We start from the raw sequence: 26,794 nt of genomic DNA, 5'->3' as shown, positions 1-26,794 counted from the left end.
GGATGGCATGAAGTCCGTCTTTCACTCACTCCATTCAGTGAGCCCTCAGAACTACGAGTATGGTTAGAATACAGGCCGCAATTTGCCGTGACCACAGTTCCCGTTAACCCCCAAACGCCGGCAGACCCATCCATTCTCCATTATGTGTGGTGAAAATCACCAACAGGATTATTCACTATTTCTGGGCAGAGTAAAGCTGATCATGAGATAATCTCAGTATCTCCAGCCCACATGTTCCATATCATAAAGCAATCAGCATGACATTTAGCGCCGGGGCGGAGGGTTGAAGCCGGCCGGCGGCGGCGCACCACCAGGAGGGAAACCAGGTGGGAACCCAGGCGCGCCGGGAAAGCCAGCCGGCGGAGGGAAAGGAGCGGCCGGAAAACCGGGCGGGGCAGCTGTTGACAAGGTCAGCGACTGGAACGATCATTGAAGGCGCAGACGGAGGAACACTTACGGCCACCCCGGCCAGGGAAGCCAGGCGGAGCAGCAGCAGGAAAGCCTGGGAACGGAGGGGGAGGAACTGCACCACCAACACCGGGGGCCGGACCAGCCAACGAGATAGGGGCGGCCGCACCACGACCAGCAGGGCGCGCAACGCCAGGACCAGCGGTCAGGGTCGAGGCGATCCCGGCACCTGTGGTTTTGCCGAGACGGGCACTCGGGTCGGCAGGAGGGGGAGACTCGACAGAAAGCGCGATGATGTTTGCGCCGCGAACGATCGTCAAACCAAGAGTACGCTTCTCTTCCTGGATGAGGGTCTGAGTAGTCGACGAGTTAGGCTTGGCTTGCATGCGTTTGGTCTTGCGGAACTCTTCGGTATCTGCGAGGACGAGGTTCATGTGCTTGTCAAAGGCGAGCATCTGATTTTATGGTTAGCAATGGTTGCGATGGAGAGAAGACGAAAGGGTACCCACCTGGCCGGTCATCTGGCGCCCGTCATTCAGAGTGACGCGCATGCGCCAATTGATCTAAGAAAACGTTAGAAACCCTCCTCTTCCAGCGAGACTTTGAGATTCAAATGCGTGGCGATACGTACGTAACCGGCCTAGGAATAGCAAGTCTTGTCAGTGCTCTGATGTCAACAAATGCTGCCTTGTAAAGCGAGTCGGTCAGAGAAGAGCGGCTTACCATCTTGCCCTGCCTGTTCTGGGACGACGACATCTTGGCGACTTTGGCTACAGAGTAGCTCCTTAAGAGTTACAAGAAGATGTCGGTGAGAAACGAAGACGAAGGGTTTTCACTTCGTCTGTTGCGAGCTCTCTGCTACTCTCTTGGTGGAGGTCTGTAGAGTCGCGCGCGCTGGTTGGCCAAGAAATCTGGTACTAGAGGCGTGGAAGGCAGGCTGGAGCTGACTTTTGGAAATTTGACGCGAGGCTGAAGCTCCCGCCTCGAAGAGAAGCCACGCGTGCCCCACCGTACCAAGCACGTTCCGCCACAACTTTCAGGTTAGCGCCACATGCGGCTTGTCCCCCACCAAAGTCCCTGCTTGGCACTCCGACGGGGCCCCACAACGCACAATTGCCAAAAATCCAGCGTGAAAATCGGCATCGCTTCTCCCAAATTTCTGGTCCATCGACAATTCGCCCAGTGCCGGAATTTCGACAACACCGCCGCCATGGTATGCCCGAATCGATTGCGCAAAACGTAATAAACTCTAACTAACATAATGTTAAGTCGTCCGAGAAGGCCCAGAACCCGATGCGGGAGCTCCGCATCCAGAAGCTCGTCCTGAACATCTCCGTCGGCGAGTCTGGTGACAGGCTGACCCGCGCCGCCAAGGTGTTGGAGCAGCTGAGCGGTCAAACCCCCGTCTACAGTACGTTTTGGCGGTTGAGACCAGATCGTTCAAGGCCGTAATATTAACCCTTCACTCCAGGCAAGGCTCGTTACACCGTCCGTCAGTTCGGTATCCGCCGTAACGAAAAGATTGCTGTCCACGTCACTGTCCGCGGCCCCAAGGCCGAGGAGATTCTGGAGCGTGGCCTGAAGGTCAAGGAATATGAGCTCCGCCGCCGCAACTTCTCCGAGACTGGCAACTTCGGCTTCGGTATCTCCGAACACATCGATCTCGGCATCAAGTACGATCCCAGCATCGGTATCTACGGCATGGACTTCTACTGCTGCATGACCCGCCCCGGTGAGCGCGTCGCCAAGCGCCGCCGCTGCAAGAGCAGGATCGGTGCCAGCCACCGCATCACCCGCGAGGAGACCATCCGCTGGTTCAAGCAGCGCTTCGATGGCATCGTCCGGTAAATTAGTAAACCGGATTGGTGAACGGGGATGTTGGTGATGAACAAAAAAAGCACGGGCATTACAGGGAGCGGAGGAGTTCTCGGGCTGGACAAGCATGGGAGTTCTCTGGGAGGGATTTGTTTCGCCGGTTCATGGAAAATGTGGGACGTTTGGGACTTTCTCGGAACACATGTATCTAAATGGTGCTTCCACCTTGATGAGCTCATGCTCGTCAATCAGGCTCGATCTGAGATTTCAGTCGAGACCACGGCCTTAGAGACCGACCGGCGCCCATGCCGGCTTACCAATCCCTCAAACTCTGTGACAACCATGTAGTTCCCTTGCGGCGCTTGTCATGGCAGGCGTTTGTCGTGACAGGTCCGGACTGTAGAGTGGTAGTGTCGTCGCCCATGGAATGCCTCTCAAATATAAAGTCCTGATGTTAATAGGCAGCCCCAAGTTGTTGCTCTTCACTATTATACCTGAACTCGTACTGCTTGCCATCTGGAAGATGAACCAATATCGCCATTGTAGACGGGGATGCTCATGATCAGCCATGGCCCTGAGATAGGCCGCAATCAAAGCCAACGGCCTTCGCCTCGTACGTGTCGAAAAGAATCAAGGGCATCCATGTTACTTTGGGATATCAAGATGGCCGGGTCTTTTGTCCCTTCAACACACCATCGATGGCAGCAAGGAGTAGAGACATTGTACGGATCAGCTCCCGACAGAAAAGACACGTCAAATTCCATCAGAGAACCAACCGGATATGGTTATCATACAAATGTATCAAAAGCCACTACTATAATTAGGTAGCACATAGCAAGAGAGGTGGTTATCAGACGAAATTGTGATCCTCCTCCCCGTCAATCATCAAAGTGCTACACCAACCAAAGGTCCTGGTCCCACTCATTCCGTCTTATGACACCTGCCACCCTAACAACACCGCAAAGAGAGACCAATCAATTACCACCAGTTACTCCTTAGAAGCCACCGAACCCAGTAGGCTGCGGTGCAAACCCATTAGGCTGCACATACGGGGAGGTAGGGGCCGGGGCGGAGGAGGGACCAGCCGTGATCATCAGGCGGTTCATGCCGAGAATGGGCGTGCTGTCCTCAACCTTCTCCTTCTCCTGCTCCTTGGCCTTGCGTGCCTCGTTGTCGGCCTTGAGGGCCGCCAGCTCCTTGGTCTGCTGGCACAACAGGTTGATCATGTAAGGCATGGTGAAGTCGTGCAGGCCGTTGCGCCACGACAGCTCCAGCACGATGTCTGGGCGGATCAGGTCGTAGCAAGCGTACAGCATGCCCACGTAACACTCGCGGTTGCCGATGTCAACAAACTGCGGGGAACAGTTAGCATGAGTTAGGTGTTAGAGCTAAGGTAGCGTGAAAACTTACGTATCTCAGTAATTCCTCGACAACTTCGGGCTTGCCCGAAATAGCAGCGGTCTCGATGGCATCCTTCCACAGCTTGTCCTGCTTGGACAGGTTGATAGACTTTTCCCAGCGCTTGTTTTTGCGGTAGATGCTGGCCGCAATCTGGCGGAAGAAGATGAGGTCGTGCTTCTCCAGGCGGCTGGCCAGCTCGACGGCATCGTAGTTGTCGTAGTTCTCGACCGAGTCGCGGAGGGTCTTGTAGTCTTCCTCCTCGATAAGCAAGTCGTTGATGGCGTCGTTGACCGTGCGCTTGTTCTGGGACTGCACGCTAAGCAGGAACGGCTTGATGAGAGGGAGGTTGTCCGACTTCTGGAACATGCGAACAACACGGTTGACGTCGATCCTGGGAGTCAGGACCTGCAGCAGATCGGTGAGCAGGGTGGGATGCTGCTCGAGGTAGAAATTGATGGCCTTGTAGTAGATTTCCAGGTTGGCCACCTTGACGATGATCTCCTTGAACTGCTGGTGTTCCCACGAGTTCTCGGGGCGTTCCATAACCGCCAGAGCAGCGTTGTCAAACTCGTCATAATGGTAGTAGCAGAAGACGAGCTCAGGCCACAGGTGGGCTTCCTCGCAGGCGCGGATCATCTTGGGCAGGTTCATCCTGCTCCAGAATAGCTTCAGGTGCTCCATCAGGCGCTCGGGGTGGTACTTGGACAGCGCAATGCCGAGCTCAGTGAACATGCCCATGTGGGCACGCTCCAGACCAAGACCCTGCTCGAGCAGGTTGATGAGCTCGTCAAAGTAGCCGTTGCGTTCATATTGCTTGACGAGAGCCTGCAGCTGCTCGGCATCGACAATGAGGTTGAGACCACAGATCTGAGCGAGGCGAAACTCCTTCTTCTCGACGCAAGCCTCGTGAACCTCCTTCCAGACCTTGATGTTATTGGCCTTGCGGGCAGCATCCACGGCGGCTTGATAATCGGAGAGGTGCACCAAAGTGGTTGCGAGCTTGGCCCAGTTGGAGATGCTGGTGTAGAAGATCTTGGCAGCCTCAAAGAGACCCTCAGCATAAGCCTTGTCACCAGACTCCTCAACGTTAGCCACGTTCGTGGCCCGCAGGAAGTCTGCGAGCTCTGCGAGCTGGTCAAGACGAGCATAGCAGAAAGCAAGGGCAGTGTCGATGACAGGCTCGCGAAGGGTCTTGCGGGCCATCCGCAAGTACTTGACGAGCTCTTCGTTCTTGCCAGCGGCAACGGCGATCTCAATCACTTCGGCATAGTTCCTGGGGTCTTCGGCCTTGATGTACGAATCGATCGAGTCGCTGACGCGTAGGCCATCGAGCTGAGCCTTGGCAACCCGGCTCCAAACCTGAGGGATGTCGACCTCCTCAGCGTAAGCCTGGGCACGATCAATGCTAACAACGTGCTCGATGAGGACGTTGACCGCAGCCTCCTTATTGTCGATCTTCTTATAGACCTCGAAGGCCTCCTCGAACAAACCGACCTCAATGCATACGTTGGCGATCTCGTCGGCAGAGAAGTTGTCAAGACGGTGGATGTAGTCCATAACACGGGCCTTGTCCGCCTTGGCTGCAGTGAAGATGAGGAGGTTCTGCAGGTTCTGGTTGTCACTGAAGGGGGACGGCTCCAGGACAATCTTCTCAAGGAGCTCAATGAGCTCAGCAGGCAGGTCGGCATTCAGGAAGCAGGCAACAGCCTCGGAGACCTTGGCAGGATCCGTGGACTCGGGTACCGCAGTGGAAATGACCTGGTCGACCACGGAACGGCGGTGGATGTTGTTCTCGCTAAGAACGAACATCCACAGCTCCCTGTCAGCACGCTCGAGCAGGTACCGTGCCTGGGCCTTGTACATAGAATTCTCGTTGGTAACATTCACAAGCTCAAGGTCATTCTGGCCCTTGCGGTAGGCGATGTAGGCCAGGTTTGGATCGCGCTTCTCGCAATACTTGCCGACAACAAGAGTGTCGTACAGGTCGTTCTCCTTGAGGAACCTCTCCGGGTTGTTGTTGGAGTCGATGTAGATCTTGGCAAGGGCGTTGTAGATGGCCTGCTGCTGGTTGCCCGAAGCGACCTGGGCCTCGAGGAAGGGAAGCAGAAGCTTCAGGCGGTTACGAGTCTCGACCTCGCGAACAAGGTCATCGATAGGAATCGACAGAGGATTGACAGTAGACAGGAGGTTTTTGATAATAGACTCATCACAGTCGACATCGAGCAGACCACCAATGACACCAGGAGTCCTCGAAGGATTGACCTGCTGGACATAGATCTCGATCGACTTGAACTGCTGATGCTGATACAGGTAGAGCACCAAGTCGTGCACAAAGTTGAAGCGATCGCAGACAACCATAAGGGGAAGCATCTCAGGGAGCTTAGCCTCTTTGAGGAAGTTCTTGACCTTCTCGGGGTTGTACACGTTGTTGTCGCGGCAGATGCGCTCGACCTCGCGGATCTGGCCCAACTTGGTGGCAGCCTCGATGTACTTGAAGACAACCTCTGGGTCCTCGCTGACGTTGACAATGCTGGCTAGGAAATAGTACAAGCCCTCGGCGGTCTTGTACTTCTCGAAGAGGTCGATCAGGCGCTGGGGACCAAGAAGCTCGGCGTATTTGGTCGCAATCTGAACGACAGACTGAAGGTTTTGGCGAATGTTGTGTTTCATCATGGCATCGAGGCAGTCGACAGACTGTTCAACCGAGAGACGACCGAAGTATTCAACAAGCCAGTCGGGGCTGAAGTTGGCCGAGCCGGGGATGTTGACAATAACACGCTTGATAGCAGCAGGATCCTCATACAGGTCAAGGGCCCTCTGCAGCAGACCGGCTTGCTCGCAGAGGCTGGCAATGCGGGCCTTGTCGAAGTGCGAGAACATGTCGTTGCCGAGAATCGCATCAGCCACCTGGGGAGCATTGATGAGGTTCATCTCGAGGAGACGGGTCTGGAGGTGACCGTGCTCCGGCCGGTTGTCCTTGAGGGCATCGAGCAGGAATGCCGTGGCTTGCTGGATCATGCCCTGGGACTGGAAGATGTCGACAACGCGCTCGAGATCGACCAACGGACCGCCCTCTTGGTTCGCCAGAGTCGTGGCAAACTCGGCGCCCTTCTCCGGGTTGATGCGAACCATATGGTGCAGCAGCTGGACGAAGTCGGGCTGGTAGCCAGTCTTAGCGCAGTAGGGCAGGATTTTCTCGAACTGACCAGTCTCGGCAAAGCCAGCGACGACCTTGTGCGGGACATTGGCCTTGAGGTAGATAGCCAGGGCCATGGTCATGTCGTGAGGACGGACCATATCACCGAGCTGCTCGGAGCACTCGAGCTTGTTCTCCGTGAGCCACTTCTGCAGCAGCTGCTTGCGGTTCTGAGCCAGCACCGGCTGCGCCAACTCGATGGTCTCATGCTGGTTAAGGGAGCCCTTATCGAGCAGCATGCCAAAGTACTGAAGGATGAAGGACATCTGGCCAGGCTGCTGGGGCAGGCGCTTGAACCTCTCGATGGTCTGGGGAGTCCGGAGGAAACCCCTAGGCGAGTTGGCGGCGACCTTGGCAGCTTCATGGTAATTGCCATTGGCGAAGAGCTGCTCGAAGCGCTGCTGGTAGAGATTATCGGCGCCGGGCAAGCCAGCACGAGAGGCCAACTTGAGCGCCAGCTCGGTACCATGGCTCTCGAGGACGTAAGGAACGATCGTGTTCTCGTCGGCACTAACAAAGAGCACCTGACCCTTCCGGTTGATGCCCAGGACGCCCTTGGATTCCTTATCGCCGCAGGCAGTGAAGATGGTCTCTCCCGAAATGCGGTTCATAAAGATGCAAGTCCCCGTCTCCAGATCGTAGAGGTGGATGAAGCCATATTTCGTAATAAGATATATAATACCGTACTTTTGCGAAATCTGAAGGGCAACCGGGAAATCGTTGCTAGCTTCGGGCGGGAAGAAGATATCAACAGCCTTCTTGGGGAAGACGGGGTTCGTTTCGGGGTGATCAACCTCGACGATGTGCAGCTTAGCACCCACGGCGGTGCGGACAGCGAAGGAGAAGAGCTTCGTATCCTCCGGGGCGCCGTCTAACCGGATGGTGCCGAATGCAGCGGCATGGCCCTCGATGGCTTGGCTAATACCGCGGTCCTTCGAGTACAGCTGCAGGGCACCGACAACGCGGCCTTGCTGCTGGGAAATGCCAACCACAACCATCCACTTGCCGTCGGCACTAACGCGGTAGTTGATGATCTGGTTATTCTACGGCGGGGTTAGCAAACAGGGGGGCCCCGCAGCCACAACACAGTCACCACGACATACCTGAAGGTTGGCATTGCGGTCGAACACCTTGACAGGTGCCGCCTGAGTAGGGTCGAAGACATCCCAGTGATAGATGCCGTGCTCCGTGACCAGGCCCAGCGTCGTCTCGCTGACCCACTTCCAGAACACGACGTCTTCGCTCATAGTCGTGGACTTGAGCTTCTGCTTCGCCTCGAGATCGAAGATCTGCAGTGTCCGCGCCTGTGCCCTCAAGGCAATAACCTGGCGCGACCAGTGCATGATGGCGCTGTCGGCCTTGATGGGGCGTCGGATGACATTATTGCTGTTTTTCAGGTCAACGATGAGAACCTCGGGCTGGGAGACCTCATCCTTCTTGTCGCGGATGCAAATGAAAGAGTCTGATTCTAGTGTCTATACGGGCAGAGTGTCAGCGAGGATACGGGCAGGCAGCTGAGCAAGTCGCCGTATGGGAGGGAAGGCTTCATTGGGGCTTGGGGCTTGGTGAGGCATACGCAGGTGTTGAAGGTGATGGAGGACGGGTTGACGCCCAAGCTGCTGAGCTGTAGCAGCTCCTGAAATTTGATGGGCAAAGCCGGCGCCATGGTGGTCGTGATGCGCTCGGCTGCGCGAGGATTAGGAAGATGAAGCAGCCAACTTGTCCAAAGTTGGTGATGTGTGGCGGAGGGAAAGTAGGCAGCTCCGAGAGTGACGTTCGCAGCGAAAGGGGGTGGAAATGCGGTGGAGCGACCGCCGGCACAGCGGGACCTGGAGACCTAGAGCGAAACGAGGGCGGAGCCTAACGACAGGACTGAACGAGTTGTCGCGAGATTCCGCTGTCGCAGGGGGTCAATCGATGTGAATGTTCGGCAAAAGTGACAGCAGGCAGGCTGATTAGTCGCGAGAAGTGAAAAGGCTCTGCCTTAAGCGCACAAGATTGGCAAAAAATCGAGGACACAGGCCCGGCTTTGTTGTGGTGTGGCAGGAGCTGGCTGCTGGCTTCTGGCTTGCAGACAGGACAGCGATCTAATTGTCCAAGAGACAACCCTTGGCTGGCAGGCGCTGCGCCGTGCTTTGGTTCGTTGTCAGCCAGCTTTCCCGCAGCCTGAGGCGCGCCAGGGGTCCTAATTTGGGAATAGCGCTGAGTGGGGTCAACTATGACCAATCAAAGATGCTGTTGAGCCTTCGAGACTCCCATGCGTGATGGCTTATCGATAAAGATTTTGAATGGAAAATTGTTCTGCGGGAGGACTGCGTCCCGCCGCAAAGCGAGCAGTGGTCGCGGGCTGCATCCCAACGAACAGCAACAAACGGCAAACCATTTGTGATAGACGTCATAAAAATGGGTACCAAGCGTCGCTTAAAGCACCAGGGCCCTCCCGAGCCCTTACCCGAGGAGCACTTCTTGAAATTGAAGAGGAAAAAGGGCCTTCCTGTCGAGGACACTACGCCGGCTGAGGCCCCTTCAGCGAAAAAGCGTCGTACATCGACGAAGGAGAAGGAAACGAAACCACATAAGGCGACGACAAAGCAAACAAATGGTACCAAGAAGGCACCCGGCGCACCAAGCAATGGCGAGAAGGCTTCTAAGCCGAAGCCCAAGAAGCTTCCTGAGTCTGAGCCTGAATCTGACGTGGAAATGGATGACGAGTTTGGCGGCTCCGACCTCGACGATGTTAGCATCAGCGGATCCGATACGAGCGAACCGAAGCTCGGTTCTGATTTTATGGCCTCCGACGACGATTCTGTCTACGACTCGGAGCAGGACGAAGGGCCCGGCAAGAAGACTAAGTTCGTCTTCTCTGACGATGAAGATGAGGACGAGGACGAAATTGAGCAGAAGTTGACAGCTGCCAACATCGAGGGTCTCTCGAGGAAGCTGGACGAGCAGCTGGCCAGGGAAGCGGAGGAGAATGAAGAGGAAATCCGGAATCAGGCCCTTCAAACCAACATTGATGGAGACAAACCTAAGATTTTGGAAGGGAATGAGGAGGACGAGCTCGCTGCTAAGACGAATGGCCTGCTTGCCCCCGATCTTCAGATGCTTCGGACCAGAATCACGGATACAATTCGTGTTCTTGAGGACTTCCAGAATCTGGCTGAGGAGGGCCGGAGTAGGGCGGAGTATACCAACCAGCTATTGAAGGATATCTGTGCTTGTATGCTCTCCTGGCACTCAGCTTACTCACGGGTCGAATTTGCTGACGTGGTATTCGCAGACTACGGCTACAACGAATATCTGGCCGAGAAGCTCCTGTGCGTTAAGCCCTGAGATGAGGTTTCTTGCTCAAGGCAGCCTGCTGACTTCATCCAGGAACCTCTTCCCTCCTAGGGAGGCGTTCGCTTTCTTCGAGGCCAACGAGGTGAGTGTTTTAGTGTTGTTATCAGCGTATCGTAGACCAAGCTAACGCCTAGGCCAGACGCCCCGTCCTGTCGTTATCCGTACCAACACCCTTCGCACACATCGCCGCGATCTCGCCCAGGCGTTGAGTGAGTAACCCGCAAGCTCACCCCCGTTCGAATCATGCTAACTTCACGAGTTAACCGCGGTGTTACTCTGGAGCCTGTTGGGAAGTGGTCCAAGGTTGGACTGCAGGTATTTGACTCGAAGTACGTCTAAAGAGTCGATTGTGGGTATGTGGATGAACTAACTGACCATTCTTACAGGGTCCCATTGGGTGCAACTCCCGAGTACCTGGCTGGCCATTACATCCTCCAGGCTGCCTCCTCTTTCCTTCCCGTCATGGCCCTGTGCCCCCAGGAAAACGAGCGCTGTCTTGATGTATGCGGGACCATATTATTCTGTCTGAATCGATTTAGTTCGAGACTAACATCATCCCAGATGGCTGCCGCTCCCGGTGGTAAAACGACTCACATGGCAGCGCTGATGAAGAACACTGGTGTGATCTTCGCCAACGATCCTAGCAAGTCTCGTGCTAAGGGTTTGATTGGTAACATCCACCGTCTCGGTGTTCGGGTTTGTCAACCTCTTGTCTTCTCTTTGATAGCCCCTGACTAACAATGATACAGAATACGATTGTTTGCAACTATGACGCCCGCGAGTTTCCTCGAGTCATCGGTGGTTTCGACCGAGTCCTGTTGGACGCTCCGTGCTCTGGTACTGGCGTTATCTGCAAGGATCCTTCGGTCAAGACGAACAGGGATGCGAAGGATTTCATGCAACTGCCTCATACTCAGAAGCAGCTTCTGCTTGCTGCGATTGACTCGTGCAACCATGCCAGCAAGACTGGTGGCTACATTGTCTACTCGACATGTAGCGTTTGCGTGGAGGAGAAGTAAGTCAAATGACCTTGGAAATGTATGACTAGTTGCTAACGATTTCTTAGCGAAGAGGTAGTCAACTATGCCCTGAGCCGGCGCCCCAACGTCAAGTTGGTTGAGGTAAGTTCGGAATTAATCAATCTTTCAAATAGCCTAGCGCGCTAATCCTCTCTCCTAGACCGGTCTTCCCTTCGGTAAGGAAGGCTTCACCAGTTACATGGGCAAGACCTTCCACCCCAGTCTTAAGTTGACGCGCAGGTTTTACCCGCACCTGTACAACGTCGACGGGTTCTTCGTGGCCAAGTTCAAGAAAATTGGCCCGACTCCTCCTAACGCTGTCCTCGCCAACGGCAAGAAGGATCAGCCCAAGCCTGCGAATGCCACGGGTGAGGAGGAGATTATCGACAAGACACCGATTGGCGCCGAGGAGCAGAAGAAGGAGGATGACTTTGGCGGCTGGGACGATGAGGAGGATAAGGTGTACATGGAGCGTGCTAAGCGTAATGCCATGAGGAGACGTGGTTTGGATCCTCGCGCACTGAAGAAGCCTCAGGGCAAGAAGGACGATAAGGATGGTGAGGCCTCGAAGGAAGGTGCCAACGGTGAGACGAAGAAGGCCGCGACTGAGCAGAAGAAGACCGAAGAAAAGAAGACAGAGGAAAAGAAGGCCGAAGAAAAGAAGGCCGAGAAGGCCAAGGAGGAGAAGCCTAAGGCTAAGGCGGAGAAGACTACGGAGAAGGCAAAGGAGGGTGCGAAAGAAAAGGTGAAGGAGCAGAACAAGGCGAATGACAAGAAGGAAAAGGCCAAAGGGAAGAAATAGGCGTTTGGGTTTCACTGTTTAGATAATGCTTGAGCGGATGTAGAGAGTACCTATATATATCATGGTTTGGGTTGTAATTAACCATCCGTTGCTTGCTTGCTGTTTCTATTCTAGACTCTGCTTCACGTTGACAACATATGACACCAGAAACCGTATAGGACATAAACTTCTCATTATATATTTACATTCGCAGGAACTCTCTTCCCTTTTCCGCAAAGATCACTTTGAATCCACTCCTTGAACGGCAACTCTTGGATCATCAGAAGGCAGCCCCAATAAAGTAATCGTGCCTGCAATGGCACCTCGAGACCCTACAAGCACACACTCCCGGAGCAGACAATGTCATAAGCACAATGCTCTTGATGCATATTACTACTTAATACAAAAACCCCCGAGTACGATGCAGAAATGTACGTTCAATCATTGCGACCCTCCCCATCGAGAAAAAGGGGAGAACCGCACCCAAGATTGAGCGTCGAAAAAGCTTCGTCGCTCTCCATTCTGTACCCTGCGATTTTGGTCCTGGGTCCTACACAACTGTCGAAACAGAAGGGAACCTCTCAAACCGCACGGAACAAATTAGAATGTTGGAATTAGCGTTGTTCATGGAAAAGGAAAAGAGAAAAGAGTGAGAGGAAAAAGCGGGAAAATTTTTGATGGTTTTGTAGGGTCCTGCCTGAGCGGTGGGTCTGTGGCTTGTATGTGGCAGTGTGATAAGATACGAGGCTTGTGTAATGACAGCTCGGAACGGATGAGGTCACAACATCGGGTCAAGGACCGCCGTTTCCCTAAGGTCGCTGGATTTCCCTCTTACATGACACATCTCTGTCCGTCCTTCGTTTGGGTCACTGCAGCGAATATGAGTGCCGCACAGTCTATTCCACGCTTCCTGCTGCCTCGCCTGAGCTGGACGAGCCCATTGTCGACCACTGGGACCCTGCCGAGAGCGTCGGCGGTGGTATTTCATCAGGCAAGACAGACTGCCCAAGCTGCTAGGGAATGCGGACGGCATGCCTCTTCGACGAGCAGGTCTCTTCATACGGCATGCCAGAGTGCGCCAAAAAGGCAAATTTTTCTTGGGCCCTTGCAGCATGATGCAAGCAGTGCTCGACCTCCAGTCAGGCGCTTGAGCAGTATCACCCCCTCCCCTGAGCTTCGGCGCTCGTTCCACGTTTCGGCAGCTCGCCAACGAGACCACCACTTCGATACCCTCCGCTTTGTGCAGCGCCTACAAGCTGAGGGCTTTACCGAGGAGCAAGCTGTGGCCCTAATGAGGGTATTAAACGACGTCATCGAGGAGAGGTGAGCCCCTCTAAGTCTCCCCTTGCCCTGCGACCTCCCTTATAAGCCAAGTTCCCCCCCCACCTCTTCTGCCACCTGAGCGCAACCCACGAAGCCAGGCAGTGTAATCACCCCTAACCAGCTCCCTCCCCACAAAACAGCATCCAAAACCTCACCCGCACCATGGTCCCCCGCGAAGAAGCGGCCAAAATCACCTACACACAAAAAGTCGACTTCGCCAAACTACGCAGCGAGCTCCTGTCCGCCGACAGCACAGAGCACAACACCACACGTGCAACACACGAGAAACTCACCAACGACATTGCCAAGCTGAGCAGCCGGCTGCGCGACGAGATCGGGCGCACGCAGGCGAGCGTGCGGCTCGACCTTAACTTGGAGAAAGGCCGCATCCGCGAGGAGGCTGTCTCTCAAGAGCTCAAGATTAAGGAAACTGAGACCAAAATTGAGCAGGAGGCGGCTGCGCTAAGGCAGCAGTTGGAGCAGGTTAAGTTTCAAACATTGCAGTGGTTGATAGGGGTTTGTACTGGTTTCGCGGCACTGTTGTTGGGTGCTTGGCGCTTGTTGATGTGAGGGGTTGGGGAAAGGGGGGAGGGGGGGGGCCGCGAAGGGTGGCAATGGAGACGGCTGGTCGGTCTCCATGCTGATAGCCGTGATAGTATCACGGATTCGGCTCTACTCTCTCTTTTCTGCTTTGATTTACAAAGATTTTCTCTATACACCATATATTATGGGCCCTGCACTGGTCAGGAGCTCCGATGCTTCACTCGGTTGCACATAAAGGGCAATGTCACATAGAGGATAGACAGGTAGATAAATATAATCGCACAATAGCCCACGAGTTCTAGCAGTTACGGAGTCATTCTGCATACCTTTGTTCCATATTCTCAGGTAACTCCAGTTTGGTTTTTTATTCACAATCAGAACAGCCAACCGACAACCCCATCCCGCCATCCACACTGGACCAAGGTAATTAATAAATGCGTCTATTATTGTTGTTGTAGCGCTACGATTCTCAAGCGAGCTACAGATTTGTCATCAAACTCTGCCAGTATGCCATGGACACCCATCACCTCTAATATGATGATGGGAAGAAGTCAGTGATATGTCCTGATGGCTGAAGAAAGGAAACAAAATGGTTGGCAGCCCTATTATTGTCTCACCTCCCAGTTAGTGAGGACTTGATGTAATACTTTTACGAGCCGAATACTGCTTGGGAGACTCCAGCTGCCATCCTGAATCTCAAAAATATGTCCCGATGGCGAAGAACGAATTGAATCGAAAAGCGAAAGTTTTCCAACCCTTCCGATCCACGACAACCCTTACTCCGTTTTTTGTCCTTTTTTTACTTAGTTATTGGCCTCAAGAATGCTCCTCGCCGCATTATACATCGCATGCAGATCCCGCGTCGCCTTAGTGCACGCCCCCGCCGGGCCATAACAACTCCTTTCCACTTCCGCCGCCCGCTTCCAGCACGGCTGCCCCGGGAACAATTTACACCACGACTGTTTCTCAACCTCCCTCTTGGTGTGATGAGCGTTTGCTGCATTCCCTGCGTCGATCGCGGAGATCACGGCCTCGGCGGCACGCTTCGCCCGCCAGCAAGCGCCGCCTTCGGAGATGCACCGCTTGTGTTGACAGAGAGCGTCGGGGCTAGAATCGCGCTTCCAGCAGGACTCACCGACGAAACGGGTGCAGGATTGCGGGGAGGCACTGCCTTTGGAGGCGGAGACCTCGGAGCGCTTCCAGCATGACTGCCCAGTGCACCGAGATTGTGTTGAAGCCTCACGTTTTTCGACCGGGAGCAGAATGTCGGTTGGATCGGCTGCTTCGCGGGGGTCGAGAGTCTCGCTGCCGTCGGAGCGCTTCCAGCATGGCTGGCCGGGAAACCGTGTGCACCAGCTGCCCTTCAAGCCACGTTTCTCTGGCTGACCCAAGGGTAGAAGAACAGAAAAAGGGTCGGCAGCTTCACGTGGATCAAGGGTTTCCGTACCGTCGGAACGTTTCCAACATGGCTGGCCGGGGAAGCGGGTACACCAGCTACCTCTCAGACCGCGCTTCTCGGGTTGAGCAGTGGGAAGGAGGAGGGCACTTGGGTCGGCAGCCTCACGAGGGTCAAGCGTCTCAGTACCATCCGAACGCTTCCAGCAAGGCTGGCCCGGGAAGCGGGTACACCAGCTACCCCTCAAGCCGCGCTTCTCGACGCCAGCAGCTTCAAGGTCTCTCTCATGTGCCCAGCACGCTTGGCCAGTCAGCTGGCTGCACCAGACGCCGACAGCCTCGCGCTTCTCAGGGTTCCATTCGCGCTTCCAGCAGGGCTGGCCCGGGAAGCGGGTGCACCAGCTGCCCCTGAGGCCGCGCTTCTCAGTTTTCTTGTCATCGTCGTTGCTGCTGCTAATGTCTTCGCCAGCGTCCTCTTCTTCGTAGGGATGGTACCCGAAGCGCAGGGCGTTGTAGTAGACGACGGGGTTGTGATGGCTGGCGGCGATGGCAAGGGCCAGTTCGTCCAGTTGGCGGCGGGCAATGAAGGCTGTCTCGCTCATGGAGTCGTCACGGGCTGCCAGGTGGGAGGTCTCAGAGAGGGCGTTGGCAAAAGCTTCGGCCGCGCGCTTGACGGTATCGCAGGCTTGGCCAGCCATCTCACACCAGTGCTTCTCGTTGACCGAGTCGACGGCGGCCGCGTCGACGGCGACGGCCGCCACCAGGATGGTGAAGGGGAAGGTGTATTTCATCGTTCTTGTTATTCCTTGATGTGCAATAGAAGAACTTAGGGACAATGGTAAGAGATTTTGTTGGTATGATAGCTTTGATGAAGGATAATTTGAGAGGCGGTTGTAATTTGGCTGCCCTTCAGGTAGTACTTGAGATCTCTGAACAGGATGAGCGCCCAATCGTGGCTGCATCAATAACGAGGGCCATGATGGTGTTTTATAGACGTCATTTATTGAGAATTTATTCAGGGAGGATGATGCTTATTGTGTGAAAAAGCATGCTTCACCCGAAGCGGCACTCGCTCTCCCTTGCTCTCGCGCATGACCTAGTCTCAAAGCTGCTGATGACCGAGCAACCCGCACTTACGACACAATCTCTTGGAAAGGCACAAAAAGACATCTGTAAGGGAGCAAGTCTCCTTGTCGAGTGGAATGTTCCAAGGAGCTATTCATACCCCAATGGGGAAGTTTTGTGGAAGAGTGGCGTATCAAACAACAAAGGTTTTCCTCTGAGCATGCTGTCTCGGAAAGCGAACTTCAGCAGGGGATGCTTGACCAGTCGGCGACTAGACATTTCCAGATTGTCCGAGGCTTTGCATAAGCCACGCTGCAGGTGTTTGTCGATCTGGCCGAGTCAGTAAATACGCACCATGGCATTTGGGAGGGCAACACCTATTCAGTGTTTGTTCAAACCCGTTCTAGGAAGGTCTGGAGCCTCGACTCCGGAGGACGGCCAACCAGGGAACGACGACCACGCCCACCAAACACCGCAGGTACAGTTCCTCTTTCACCCTTGCGTTAAATATTTCTGGCAGTTTGCATCACTCTAACATCTCTGGCTTGTGGCAAGTTTCTGGACCTTGTGAAAGCTGAGGAATGCAGACGGGGTTGTACTGTGGAAGCTGCAGGATGAGAGGAAGTCGTGCAGATCTGCCGGACACGGCGACTGTTTCAATGACGCAGAATATCTCTTGCAAGCTTGACCCGCAGGCTCCAGGTTTCATGCCCTTTATTCAACGGCAGCTTTGGATCAAAACAAGTTGGCTCGTTGGGATCTTTATTGTCGGCCACCTCCAACTGAAGTATGGTTCACAGCAAACATGATCTACAGGGAAAGAAAGAAGCATAGGAGCTGATGATATTGTCACTGATTTCAGCTTAAATATGTTAGCCGATCCCTTGTTAATGTTTGACGCAGCCTCTGTCGGCAAGAACAGCTGAGAGGAAGGCCGGGGGTCTGGTCTCTCCGGATCTGATGAAATGAACTCTTTCGTCTCTACCAGAGTTTGCCAGCAAGCACAGATCAATTGAAAGGTAAGGTTTTGGTTTCGGTGTGGTCTTGCTGTGGCCCATTGCAAGGGCAAAACTATCGAGTGACAACCACCCCCCACCTTCTCTTGCAGACACCACTCCAGAGGCTATGCTGTTTAAGTTGTGGTTATATCACCTGTGACCTGCTCTTTGTTCTAATATGCAATATGCAGCTTTCACATTATCGCTAGCAGCATCACTGCTTCAAGCCCTTGTGGGATGGAAACTGGAAGTCAATGTTTACTCTGAACAATAACCGCCACCTGCAAGTTCATCAAACAGCATGTTTAAAGACACGGAATTTAATAATCACGATAGCCTTCTCAGCACTGGGGCGACTCTGCACATACCCAAGCGGGCATATGCTCTACAGCTTTGCCTGACACTCACAACAAAATCTCGCGATATCCTCTTTACGCACCCTCAACCCTAAACTCTTCAGTACCAAGAACATCCAAGAAGCTTTTACAGGTGCCAAAACCTCCCCCTCCATCACATCCGTCTGCACTCATCACTCGGAATCACTCCCAGGGATCTATTTATTCTTCCGTCTTGGCGCTCCCTCCCCTCTACACTTCATCTTCTCCCTGACATCAATATTCATTAACCCATTCTCAATTCGACTGTCCCATTCTGCTTGTAGACTCTCGTAATGACCGACAACCAGGTTTTCTCCTAAGCTCTGGATATAGACGCCAAGGCTTCTCTCTTTCTCCCGCATCACCGCCATGTCGGCATGCCACTATCTGACAGAGCACCTGACGGTATCCCCTCTCAACCTGACGAGGTTCCACAATGTGTCTATTGCTTGATAGAGGTTTCCTCTGGCTGGGCAAAGTCCGTCTGTCGTCAACTTGAGCATCATTCTGGAAGTGCTTGATGAATGATTGCCTACTCCTTCCTCTTAGATCCGAAGGCACCTCTTGACCTAGCAAACTCCTTGAGCAAGGGCAGGTGGAGAAAGAAGTCTTGCTACTGTTGGTGGTGAGAAGTAGCCTTGGAATAGGAAAGTTCCCTGCTTCTCCGGAATCCTCTTCTTTATCGCCATCCTTATTGACACGCCAATCCAGTTGACTAGTGACGGCGCCGTCCAGCTGACAGCCGTCGTCTTTTTCATAACGACCATCATGAACATCATCGCATCTTGGCATGTCTTTGTACCCTTCTGGAGCCAAGGGGCCCAAGCGTGCCATATGCATCCTCATCTTCTCCTTCTGCCCTTTAGCCGATGGCGATGACATAGCAGCAGCAGTATTTGTAACATCCTTAGAATCAGGTGACGATCCAACCGCACTGCTGGGTCTCCCTCCTTCGGGATTAGTCATCACACTATGTCTGGCAAGGCGATAGACGGATTTGTATTCCCATTCCAACTCCCTCTCACCTTCCCTCTCTCCAGGCTGCCAATGAGTGTGAACCTTACAACAAGGTGCCGAAGAATGGCTTGCTGTACAAGAGCCTGGTAACACAGGTGGCCTCACAGTATTATCCTGCTCTTTGGATGATGTTTGCCCCGATAGTTGTTGTTCCACATGACTGACCACGTTCCCAGTGGCCAGTCCTAGAGCTGCTCTGCTAGGAGGTCCCGATGCCGGTGACTTAGTAGCAAGATCTTCAAGGATCAATCGGATCGGACTGCTGGATGTGGTACTGGTCAAGGTAGCTCTACGGACCTTGTGCACGATAAATGACTGCTGTTGTTTAGTTTTTGGTTTAGGTGATGATGAAGCCTGTTGAAGGGAGCGTTTGACATTTACCCTCAAAAAAGGGCAGAGCTCGAAACTCAAACAAGTTGTTCGTCGAGGGTAACTGCTTCCATATTTATTGGGACTAAGGACCCGGCAGGTCATGGCTTCCTCTTGAGGGCGGGCAAAGGATCCAGCTGCCCGTCTACTTCACCTTGGCTCTTTGAGGAGCGCTCGAGAGGCAAAGTATGGCAGTGTATAGGGGACAAAAACAGCATAGGGGCTGTTTATGTTCTTGAGGAGCAATGATGTATTTTCAATGAGAAGATGCTCGAAATGTCGTGATGGCGGTGTTAGAACAATGTCTTTGTTTGGAGTGTCGTCTCTGTTTTGGCTGACGACTCCCGAAGCTGAACAGGGGCTTATTGACACAGTACAATGCACTGAGACCTTTATAATCAGTATTTTGTGATCTAGATGTCCACAAAACATCATGAGATCGGTGATAGCAAATTGCTGCTGTGCTGATGTTCGCCTTCGAGATATATGAAGCCGGCTCCCGTTTGACTCTGGCATACCTGGTTGATCTCATGTTCACGAGCACAGTACAGCGTCAAGTTTTGAGAATTGTTCTGCGATCTTGACACATCATGATTGTTCCAGGCATGAAACGATCAGTCTCAACTTGAGCATGAGTGCCATGGTAAAAACGGTTTTGTGTCGTCATTAAGGACCTCTTAGTTCGTTTCTTCATGAAAGAGGCAAGATAATCCCCATTGTAGATTTTTAAAATCGTTAACTTTTTGCTCTTCTCTGTGCCCATGGCAGAACACAGTTCCCATAACCAGAGACTTTAGCATATCTACCACCACCAAAAATTATCTCCTGAGTTAGCCACTTGCCTAGTCAAACTTTCCGAGCTGTACTCCAATCCTCATCCATTTGCAACCAACCACTATGGTTCTCAAACGCCCGGCCCTCTGTCTGCTACTCGGCTTCAACAGCTGGACAGCCATCCAAGCCTGGATCGCCGAGGTCGTTGCCCCCGCCCACGCCGTCCTTGTCGAAGACTGGCTCAAGCCAGCTGAAGAGCACGGTTGGGTCGATCTTCTAGGCAGCGAGATTATGAAAGAGTACTTTGTTCAAAATGCAGATGAGCTAGAGGCCAAGGTACAGCAACGTGTTTGGGAGATTACCAGCAGGGAGAGGGAGGAGCCGCTTAGAGGAGATCGTAAGTGGTCTTGTTTGAAGCCTAATAGGCAATTGATTGCTGATAAATGGCTTAGCCAATGATGTATGGGATATCCTCGGCCATTATGAGCGTTTCATTATTGATTCTATTGCGCTTGACAGGATTGCTGAGGAGCAAAGCCCGTCGCGTCACCATATTGCCAATAAGGAGTGGTCCCGGAATCCTGAGACGCTGTTTGGCTATATGTATGAGCTGACGGATACGCTGTGTCATAACTATTGGTAAGTTCTAAGGTTCAGTGTGTCGAAACAGTAACGTGAGGAACATTGCTTAACGCTGCCTTTCAGGAAACCAGCTGAGACTGATCAGTGGAACTCGGATGACAGCGATGTCCCGTATACAGATCCCGCTGACATCCCCGGGGCACATTGAGTTGTCAATAACCTTGTGTAGGTACAATTGAATATCACAGACAAAGATCCACTTACACCCCTGGAATAGAGAGCAGAGGGAATTCAAGACTCTGGATCCGTGGCCATGTCGTGTTCCTGACCCCTGAAGACCAAAAAGAGAGGACCCCACCGAAATAAATGGAGATCCAAAAGGATGGATATCACTGTCGAACTGGGTTTCGAGACAAAAGGAATGCATCAGCCGCGAATCGAACGCGGGGCTCATCGATGGCAACGATGAATTTTACCACTAAACCACTGATGCTGGCACTCGTTTTGATGATGTCGGGGCTCATGGCGGGGAGAATTTTAAGAGGGCCGCTTTGTCCCGTCCCCAACTCTAGTGTTAAGATTCCGCAACGGTGTCTTCAAACTTTGTGGCTTACCATGATGCTACCGTCTCACAGACTTTACAAACACAAAATTTCACATTGGTCTCTTTTAGAATGATATATATGTACGTTTTCATATGCACATTTTCATTGAAATATATACTACACCAAGCTGATATCCTCCCTGGCCACTTGAACTGAGCCGATATCATCCCTATCATCATTCGGGATCGTAGCATCGCTGTCATTACCGCAAAAGTCCATTTCATCACCCTTGTCGTCCTGTGTGGCAGAAAATGGTCTCAAAAGCTTCAGCGTCCCCTTTGCCATCTTGTTGACCCTCCTCGATATTCAACCACGGAGAAGTACCTGGGATGACAACCGGCTGGTACAATAATGGCTCTTACCTATCGGCTGCCGCAAAAGGCATCCGGCACATCGGACACCGTGGCGGGGGGCCCGTCAGCTCGTTATTGACACTTCAAGCGAATTTCATTATACGCTCCCCAGCGAACCAATGCATAGTGGTTGGGTCCTCCCGTCGCAGGGCAGTACTTGTTCCGCACGGGGTTTGGTCCAAACACGCTGGTATGGTCATTGAACTCCTCAAAGCATATCATACAAGAAATGTCGTTCTGCTTTAATATCTGGAGCGTCGCGAAGTCCGTCTGGATCCAGTTCTCTTTCACTTCATTTCGCGCATGCGCATGTCGTCGATGTGGCGATTCAGCCGGTTCAAGTTGATGCTCGACATGCCTTTTCTGTAAAGGGTGACTTGGTCTGGTGCAGGCAGGGATCGACAATAGGTCAAATGGGTTAGATGATGGCCACTGACAATGTGGGGTGCACAGCGAAGTCAATTACTACGTGTAATAATCTTTCTTGGTCCTCAGTGTCCTTGTACCAGGGAGAGGAGGAACCAAGGGAAGTCTATCATGACTGGGCAGCTTCCTTCATAAAATCCTCATCATGCCTCGGCCATATGGCTCATCCTCTTCGGTCATCCGGCTCTAGACATCTTCCTGGATCAACCACGTATTTGTGCTGCTCACAATCATCCTGTCTCTGGTGTCCCTTATGTTGGCAGTCGGGGATATCCCTTTCCTTGGACTGCCGTGTCCATGTGACAATTTCTGGGCCTCCACAAGTTGGCGACATCCAACGCCCTCTTCTGGATGAGGTGCATGTCAAATCCGCGGAGGGTGTAAGCCATGCGTGTGATCATGTTCTCTTTGTTAGGTTTGCGGCGGTACCTGGGCCAGTCTTCGGGCATATCTTCCAGTAGGGAGGCCATGAAGTAGTCTACTATCGCAAAAACCGCGTTGGGTGGTGATAAGTACAATTCACTGTATCTCACGACTGACAAAGAAATAGAAGATCAGTTTTCTAGGGAGTGTTTTTGTTCCCTGCGGCAAAGCAGTAACCAGTGACTTGGGGGCGAGAGTTGGGGTTAGGGTTATAGCAGTTTTCCTTTTACCCCTGAAAGACCCTGGGAGGAGACTAACGGTTGAAGATCGATCACCTTAAAGTCTACATACACCAAGGTGCCTATGGACCTCTGATATGAGAAATATAGCACGATGCGTGGTAGGTATTATCCCTCATATCTAATTTTCACCGCCCTAAAATTTCTTTAAGATATCGACCACAAAACAGAATGTACTCGCCAACAGGCTAGATTTAGATGCACCCGTGCTTCTCACAAAAAAAAAAAAGATCAGACCCATGAAACGTACCGATCTAACACCACCAAAGAAGCATTTCCCAGCCAAAAATAAGCACAGAAAAACTCTTTTAAAATAACATCTCCAACCTCACCGTTCAAGCCAAATACCGGTACGCGGCAGTCTCCCCATCAATACGCTCGATGTACTCCCTAATAAGCAAGTCCTCGATACGTTTCTTGATCATGGAAATATCCGGTTTGAAGCGGCCAGCAAGCTGGGCGATGACTTCGGTGGTGAGCTGTGTGTGGGTGAGTTCCTTGCGTTGTCTGTACTAGAGGTTAGTATTGGCTCGAGATAAAGAGAGATAGAAAGGGATCAACGAAAACAGAGGTACTGACTTCATAATCCGCACGATGGCCGCATCAACCACGTGCGCGCGGGTCTGGTCATTCTTCCTCTCCGTCTCTTTCCTCTCCTCGTCACCCTCAACCTTGTTTGTGCTGCTCACCACTGGGGCCTTGATCTTGATCGTTTTTGAAACAAACTGCGCATTGAAGGCAAACTTGTCGGTCGTCTTAACACTCTTTGTCAATGGCTCTTTTAGGAGGACTCGGGACTTGGACGGGATCGAGAGGGAGCTCAACGTCCGGATAAGATCCTGCTGGGGGATATTTGTCTTGGTTTGGATCTCCTCGAACGTAAGCCACTCTCCGTCGGCAAGGTCGTTGAACAGCATGAGTACAACCATGCCATAGGTGGAGACGTTGAGCTCGTAGCGGCGTTCCTTGCTGAGAGGACCGTTCTCCTTCCCAGGGATCTTGGGGAAGATGCATTTAATGTCCGCAGTGCCAGCAGTACCGACCCAAGTCAGCACGCGACCGCTGCGGTCCTTCAGGTAGAACTTGTAGAAGCTCTCCTGTAGACGCTTGATTTCGGGAGGGTAGATGCAATCCGCCCTGGTTCCTTCCCCGGTTTGGGTCGCATTACGGCCCATGACCTCTGGTGGCCAGTTGTTGCTAGTGAGCACATGGATGCCCAGCTCGATAGTCTTCGTTTCCGTGTCCCCAAGATTACGGACATGATCTCTGTAGCTTTGGGACAAGTCCTTAGACAACTCCATATCCTTAAACATGCCCTCAAACTTTTGGGTGAAGTGATTGCCCATTTCTGTCCTCATTCGGCGGACAAGCTCCTTCTCCGTATGCATCTCGGATTTGTTGTGCAATAACCTCCGAGCAAGATGCTTCTGGTAGTACCTCTCGAACATGTCCTTGTCTGAGAGATATCGAAGGAGAACGATCGCTTTCTGCAACACCGTCTCGACTTCCTCTTCCGACTTGCCCTTGAGACCGCGTTTGAGGTTGTCGTCGATGAATAGTGAGACGTATTCCGAACTTCTACTAAACATGTTAATAAAGTCGGAAAAACTCTTCGTTATGGCTGACTGCAGAATTAGATCGTCCTTGAAGCATCGTGACAATATTGTATCGAACTTGTCCTTCAACCGGAGAACGTCATCAACCCACTTGATCGCCGCAGCTGTTTGTTGAGCTGCAGCGTTCAGGGGCTGGGCCTTTGCTTTGTCACCGCCCTCAGCCGCCTCCTCTCCATCGGCACTAGCGCCAGCGGCGGGCACAGAGAAGTCGGTGTTTTTGAGCGTTTTCTCGATCTCGAGACCAAGATCCATCACTCGTTTCTGGAGAATGCCTTTGAGCGCATTCTTTGTCTTGTCTACCCTCGAGACAAGATCGTAGAGGATTTCAAGATCCTCGTAGCGATCATCGTCGATCATTGCCTTCATCCCACTGCCCTCGAGGGCAAGAAATTCGTCGAGCTTTGCTGAAATAAGCTCCTGCTCAACGACTCGTGTGATGTTCTCGGTGGTGAGGGTAGAGAGCGATGTCGTACACCGCTCTAACTCTTCCCGGAGACGTCGTTGAGTGTGTCGGAGCCAAGCCCTTGCGTCTCCTTCCCGCAAAAGCTTCTCGCACTCGCTCCTGTAAAAGTCGCGACTGGCCCTCAGGAAGCGCGGCTCGAACACGGTCAGGTAAAGCTTAGCGTTCGTAAGCTCGTCATCTGTTTCATACAGATCTTCTAGCATTGCGGTGATCTGGCGCATCAGATTGCGATCGACCACATCGCCTTCTCTCTCCATATGTATGAAGTCTAAGAGGATCTGGATGATAACTTCGAAAATATCAAACGTCTGCCCTGGTAGCAATGCCTCATTGGAGAGAGTATTCCGCAAAATGTGATCCCTGAAGAGGCCAATCGTGACAGCAAAGATGGAAGGCTGCTTCGCTTCCGCCGTGTAGGTGCGTTCCAGATACATCAAAATATCCGCAACCATGTTCATGGAGACGTTATGATCCTCCCATTCACGATGGATACCACGTAGGACCTTCTCTCCCATCTCGCGGCGCTCATTGTTACTGCGGCCAGGCATGCGCACTAGGGCAACGCTCAGGAGGTTGTTGTTGACAAGCTCAGCCACTCGGGGCAGGACGTTGACCCGAAACCATTCCTCCTCTAGTTCCTTGACCTTTTCGTAGAGCCGCTGCCCCTGCTTTTTGATCACGATCTTGTAGGATGCGCGGTATAAGCTCTCGAAGGAGAGCTGGCTCGAGTTTTTGTTATGGATGTCCGTGATCGCATTGCGCAAAGTCTCCCAACAGACGTCGAAATCGGCAGTATCACGGCTCACAATGGGCTGTGGTGGCCACAGAAGTCAGCGAGATGTATGAGGTCCACCAGAATATATATCAAGGGTCTGATAATCTTATACGACGTACCCGTCGGATTGGCCGCGTTTTGTTCGGGCGGGCGGACATCGTGTGAAGAAGAATCTGTAGGCTTGGAAACGCGGCAGGGGAGATGGGGAGTAGGCTCGGGTAGGTGTGATGGTCAAAGTTTTGAAGTCGAAGAAGAATAGTTGCAACTATTTAAATACAGGCTTTGTTATAGGAAGTACCGCAGGGTGACTAGCGGAGTGGGAATGGTGTAAGGTGTTACAAGCCGCTGGGTAGGACAGAGAGCGGCGTGTTTAAACCATCTTTTGTTCAGCTGTTTGTGCGCAATGGGTCAGTGCTAAAGGATTATTGCATCACAGGAGAATAATATCCCCTTCAATTTTCGGCTCACCGGACAGAGTCAGAAAGATGGCGAGTGCAGGCGGCAATTGCCCAAGTTGAAGCTCCCTTCGACGCTGCCGGATGCCTGATGACGGATTGAAGCTGTGTGATCCCCTGGTTCTCTGCCCCACTTTTGAAGCTTCGTGGTTGACCAGCAGCTCTCCATTTGCCCCACCAATGCCGCTGCGGGGCGGCCTTGGCACGCTAAGCTTCTCTATCGATAAGCCAGTTCAAGTCCGCTGACATCTTAGAAGAATGCATTGTCGCAATTTTCTTGTAACAGAACCCTTCATCCCGTGCCCTCTCTTCCTCAACTACAAGTCGGCATTACTTTAAGATGGCATCAAATCGGGCATTCGCTGGGCCGATCCAAAGCCTGACACGGCTCTTCCAAGCTACTGTACCAAGCCGCGTCTGCGCAACTCTTGCTCCACAGCACCGAGCGTCAACCTCCCTCAGGGCCATCCAGCCCGTGATCCCCTTCCGCCTGGCTCACAACATCCCCCGACCACGCAACTACGCCCCCATCCGCGACGAAACATCCTCTTCCGACCAACAACAACCATCCGACAAACAATCCCCCAAACCCGCCATCCCAAACATCCGCCAACAACCTCACTACGAACTGACCTTCACATGCAAGCCCTGCGGCGAGCGCTCACGTCACCGGGTGTCCAAACAAGGCTACCACTACGGCTCGGTGCTGATCGCATGTCCGAAGTGTCGCAACCGCCACGTGATCAGTGACCATTTGCGCATTTTTGGGGACACGGCGCGCACGGTCGAGGATATTCTGCGCGAGCGTGGGGAGCTGGTCAAGAAAGGGACGCTGGGTGAGGACGGGGATATCGAGTTCTGGGAGGATGGGACCGCTACACCGAGGACACCGTTCCCGGAGCCGGAGAGGAAGCCCGTTATTGAGGATGACAAGCCGCCGGGGTGGTCGTTTAAGAGTGTGAAGGTTGGGGAGAAGCCGGAAGGTGATAAGGCCGAATAGTGTCGGGGCGGTAACCAAACCGGATGGGCCATGT

At 52.9% G+C, this 26,794-nt stretch overlaps 9 protein-coding genes and 1 non-coding gene across 10 annotated transcripts; 5 read left to right on the top strand and 5 right to left on the bottom strand.

The window, feature by feature from the left end:
* Window positions 1-264: 264 nt before the first annotated feature.
* On the bottom strand, window positions 265-1,164 carry CTHT_0072980 (putative RNA splicing factor; the record flags this gene model as incomplete). The annotated part of the gene is made up of 5 exons (XM_006697492.1): window positions 265-398; window positions 458-863; window positions 918-971; window positions 1,040-1,048; window positions 1,132-1,164. The coding sequence occupies 5 exons, from the start codon at window positions 1,162-1,164 to the stop codon at window positions 265-267; spliced, it is 636 nt and encodes a 211-aa protein (XP_006697555.1).
* Window positions 1,165-1,618: 454 nt separating this feature from the next.
* On the top strand, window positions 1,619-2,256 carry CTHT_0072970 (60S ribosomal protein uL5; the record flags this gene model as incomplete). The annotated part of the gene is made up of 3 exons (XM_006697491.1): window positions 1,619-1,621; window positions 1,678-1,819; window positions 1,880-2,256. The coding sequence occupies 3 exons, from the start codon at window positions 1,619-1,621 to the stop codon at window positions 2,254-2,256; spliced, it is 522 nt and encodes a 173-aa protein (XP_006697554.1).
* A 962-nt stretch (window positions 2,257-3,218) lies between these two features.
* CTHT_0072960 (putative clathrin heavy chain protein) lies at window positions 3,219-8,486 on the bottom strand (the record flags this gene model as incomplete). Its single annotated transcript, XM_006697490.1, has 4 exons — window positions 3,219-3,575; window positions 3,634-7,863; window positions 7,924-8,295; window positions 8,397-8,486. The coding sequence occupies 4 exons, from the start codon at window positions 8,484-8,486 to the stop codon at window positions 3,219-3,221; spliced, it is 5,049 nt and encodes a 1,682-aa protein (XP_006697553.1).
* Window positions 8,487-9,223: 737 nt separating this feature from the next.
* On the top strand, window positions 9,224-11,983 carry CTHT_0072950 (RNA methyltransferase nop2-like protein; the record flags this gene model as incomplete). Its single annotated transcript, XM_006697489.1, has 10 exons — window positions 9,224-10,040; window positions 10,101-10,137; window positions 10,196-10,244; window positions 10,302-10,371; window positions 10,422-10,491; window positions 10,549-10,663; window positions 10,724-10,858; window positions 10,912-11,177; window positions 11,229-11,283; window positions 11,342-11,983. The coding sequence occupies 10 exons, from the start codon at window positions 9,224-9,226 to the stop codon at window positions 11,981-11,983; spliced, it is 2,256 nt and encodes a 751-aa protein (XP_006697552.1).
* Window positions 11,984-12,383: 400 nt separating this feature from the next.
* On the top strand, window positions 12,384-13,855 carry CTHT_0072940 (uncharacterized protein; the record flags this gene model as incomplete). The annotated part of the gene is made up of 4 exons (XM_006697488.1): window positions 12,384-12,393; window positions 12,858-12,941; window positions 13,102-13,285; window positions 13,426-13,855. The coding sequence occupies 4 exons, from the start codon at window positions 12,384-12,386 to the stop codon at window positions 13,853-13,855; spliced, it is 708 nt and encodes a 235-aa protein (XP_006697551.1).
* A 776-nt stretch (window positions 13,856-14,631) lies between these two features.
* CTHT_0072930 (putative pheromone protein) lies at window positions 14,632-16,014 on the bottom strand (the record flags this gene model as incomplete). Its single annotated transcript, XM_006697487.1, has 1 exon — window positions 14,632-16,014. One exon carries the CDS (start codon window positions 16,012-16,014, stop codon window positions 14,632-14,634), a length of 1,383 nt encoding a protein of 460 aa, XP_006697550.1.
* Window positions 16,015-19,946: 3,932 nt separating this feature from the next.
* Window positions 19,947-20,613, top strand: CTHT_0072920 (uncharacterized protein; the record flags this gene model as incomplete). The annotated part of the gene is made up of 3 exons (XM_006697486.1): window positions 19,947-20,220; window positions 20,276-20,462; window positions 20,529-20,613. 3 exons carry the CDS (start codon window positions 19,947-19,949, stop codon window positions 20,611-20,613), a joined length of 546 nt encoding a protein of 181 aa, XP_006697549.1.
* A 214-nt stretch (window positions 20,614-20,827) lies between these two features.
* On the bottom strand, window positions 20,828-20,898 carry CTHT_0072910. Its single transcript has one exon. It is a non-coding gene; the product is annotated as a tRNA-Gly (tRNA).
* A 1,888-nt stretch (window positions 20,899-22,786) lies between these two features.
* On the bottom strand, window positions 22,787-25,463 carry CTHT_0072900 (putative ubiquitin-protein; the record flags this gene model as incomplete). Its single annotated transcript, XM_006697485.1, has 3 exons — window positions 22,787-22,958; window positions 23,031-25,342; window positions 25,425-25,463. 3 exons carry the CDS (start codon window positions 25,461-25,463, stop codon window positions 22,787-22,789), a joined length of 2,523 nt encoding a protein of 840 aa, XP_006697548.1.
* Window positions 25,464-26,100: 637 nt separating this feature from the next.
* CTHT_0072890 (uncharacterized protein) lies at window positions 26,101-26,760 on the top strand (the record flags this gene model as incomplete). Its single annotated transcript, XM_006697484.1, has 1 exon — window positions 26,101-26,760. One exon carries the CDS (start codon window positions 26,101-26,103, stop codon window positions 26,758-26,760), a length of 660 nt encoding a protein of 219 aa, XP_006697547.1.
* Window positions 26,761-26,794: the final 34 nt, after the last annotated feature.

The sequence above is a fragment of the Thermochaetoides thermophila genome (genome assembly GCF_000221225.1).
Source record: "Thermochaetoides thermophila DSM 1495 unplaced genomic scaffold scf7180000011823, whole genome shotgun sequence".
NCBI classification, from domain to species: Eukaryota; Fungi; Ascomycota; class Sordariomycetes; order Sordariales; family Chaetomiaceae; genus Thermochaetoides; species Thermochaetoides thermophila.
Note: the sequence above shows the minus strand (reverse complement) of the source record. Positions and strands in the feature narration are given on the sequence as shown.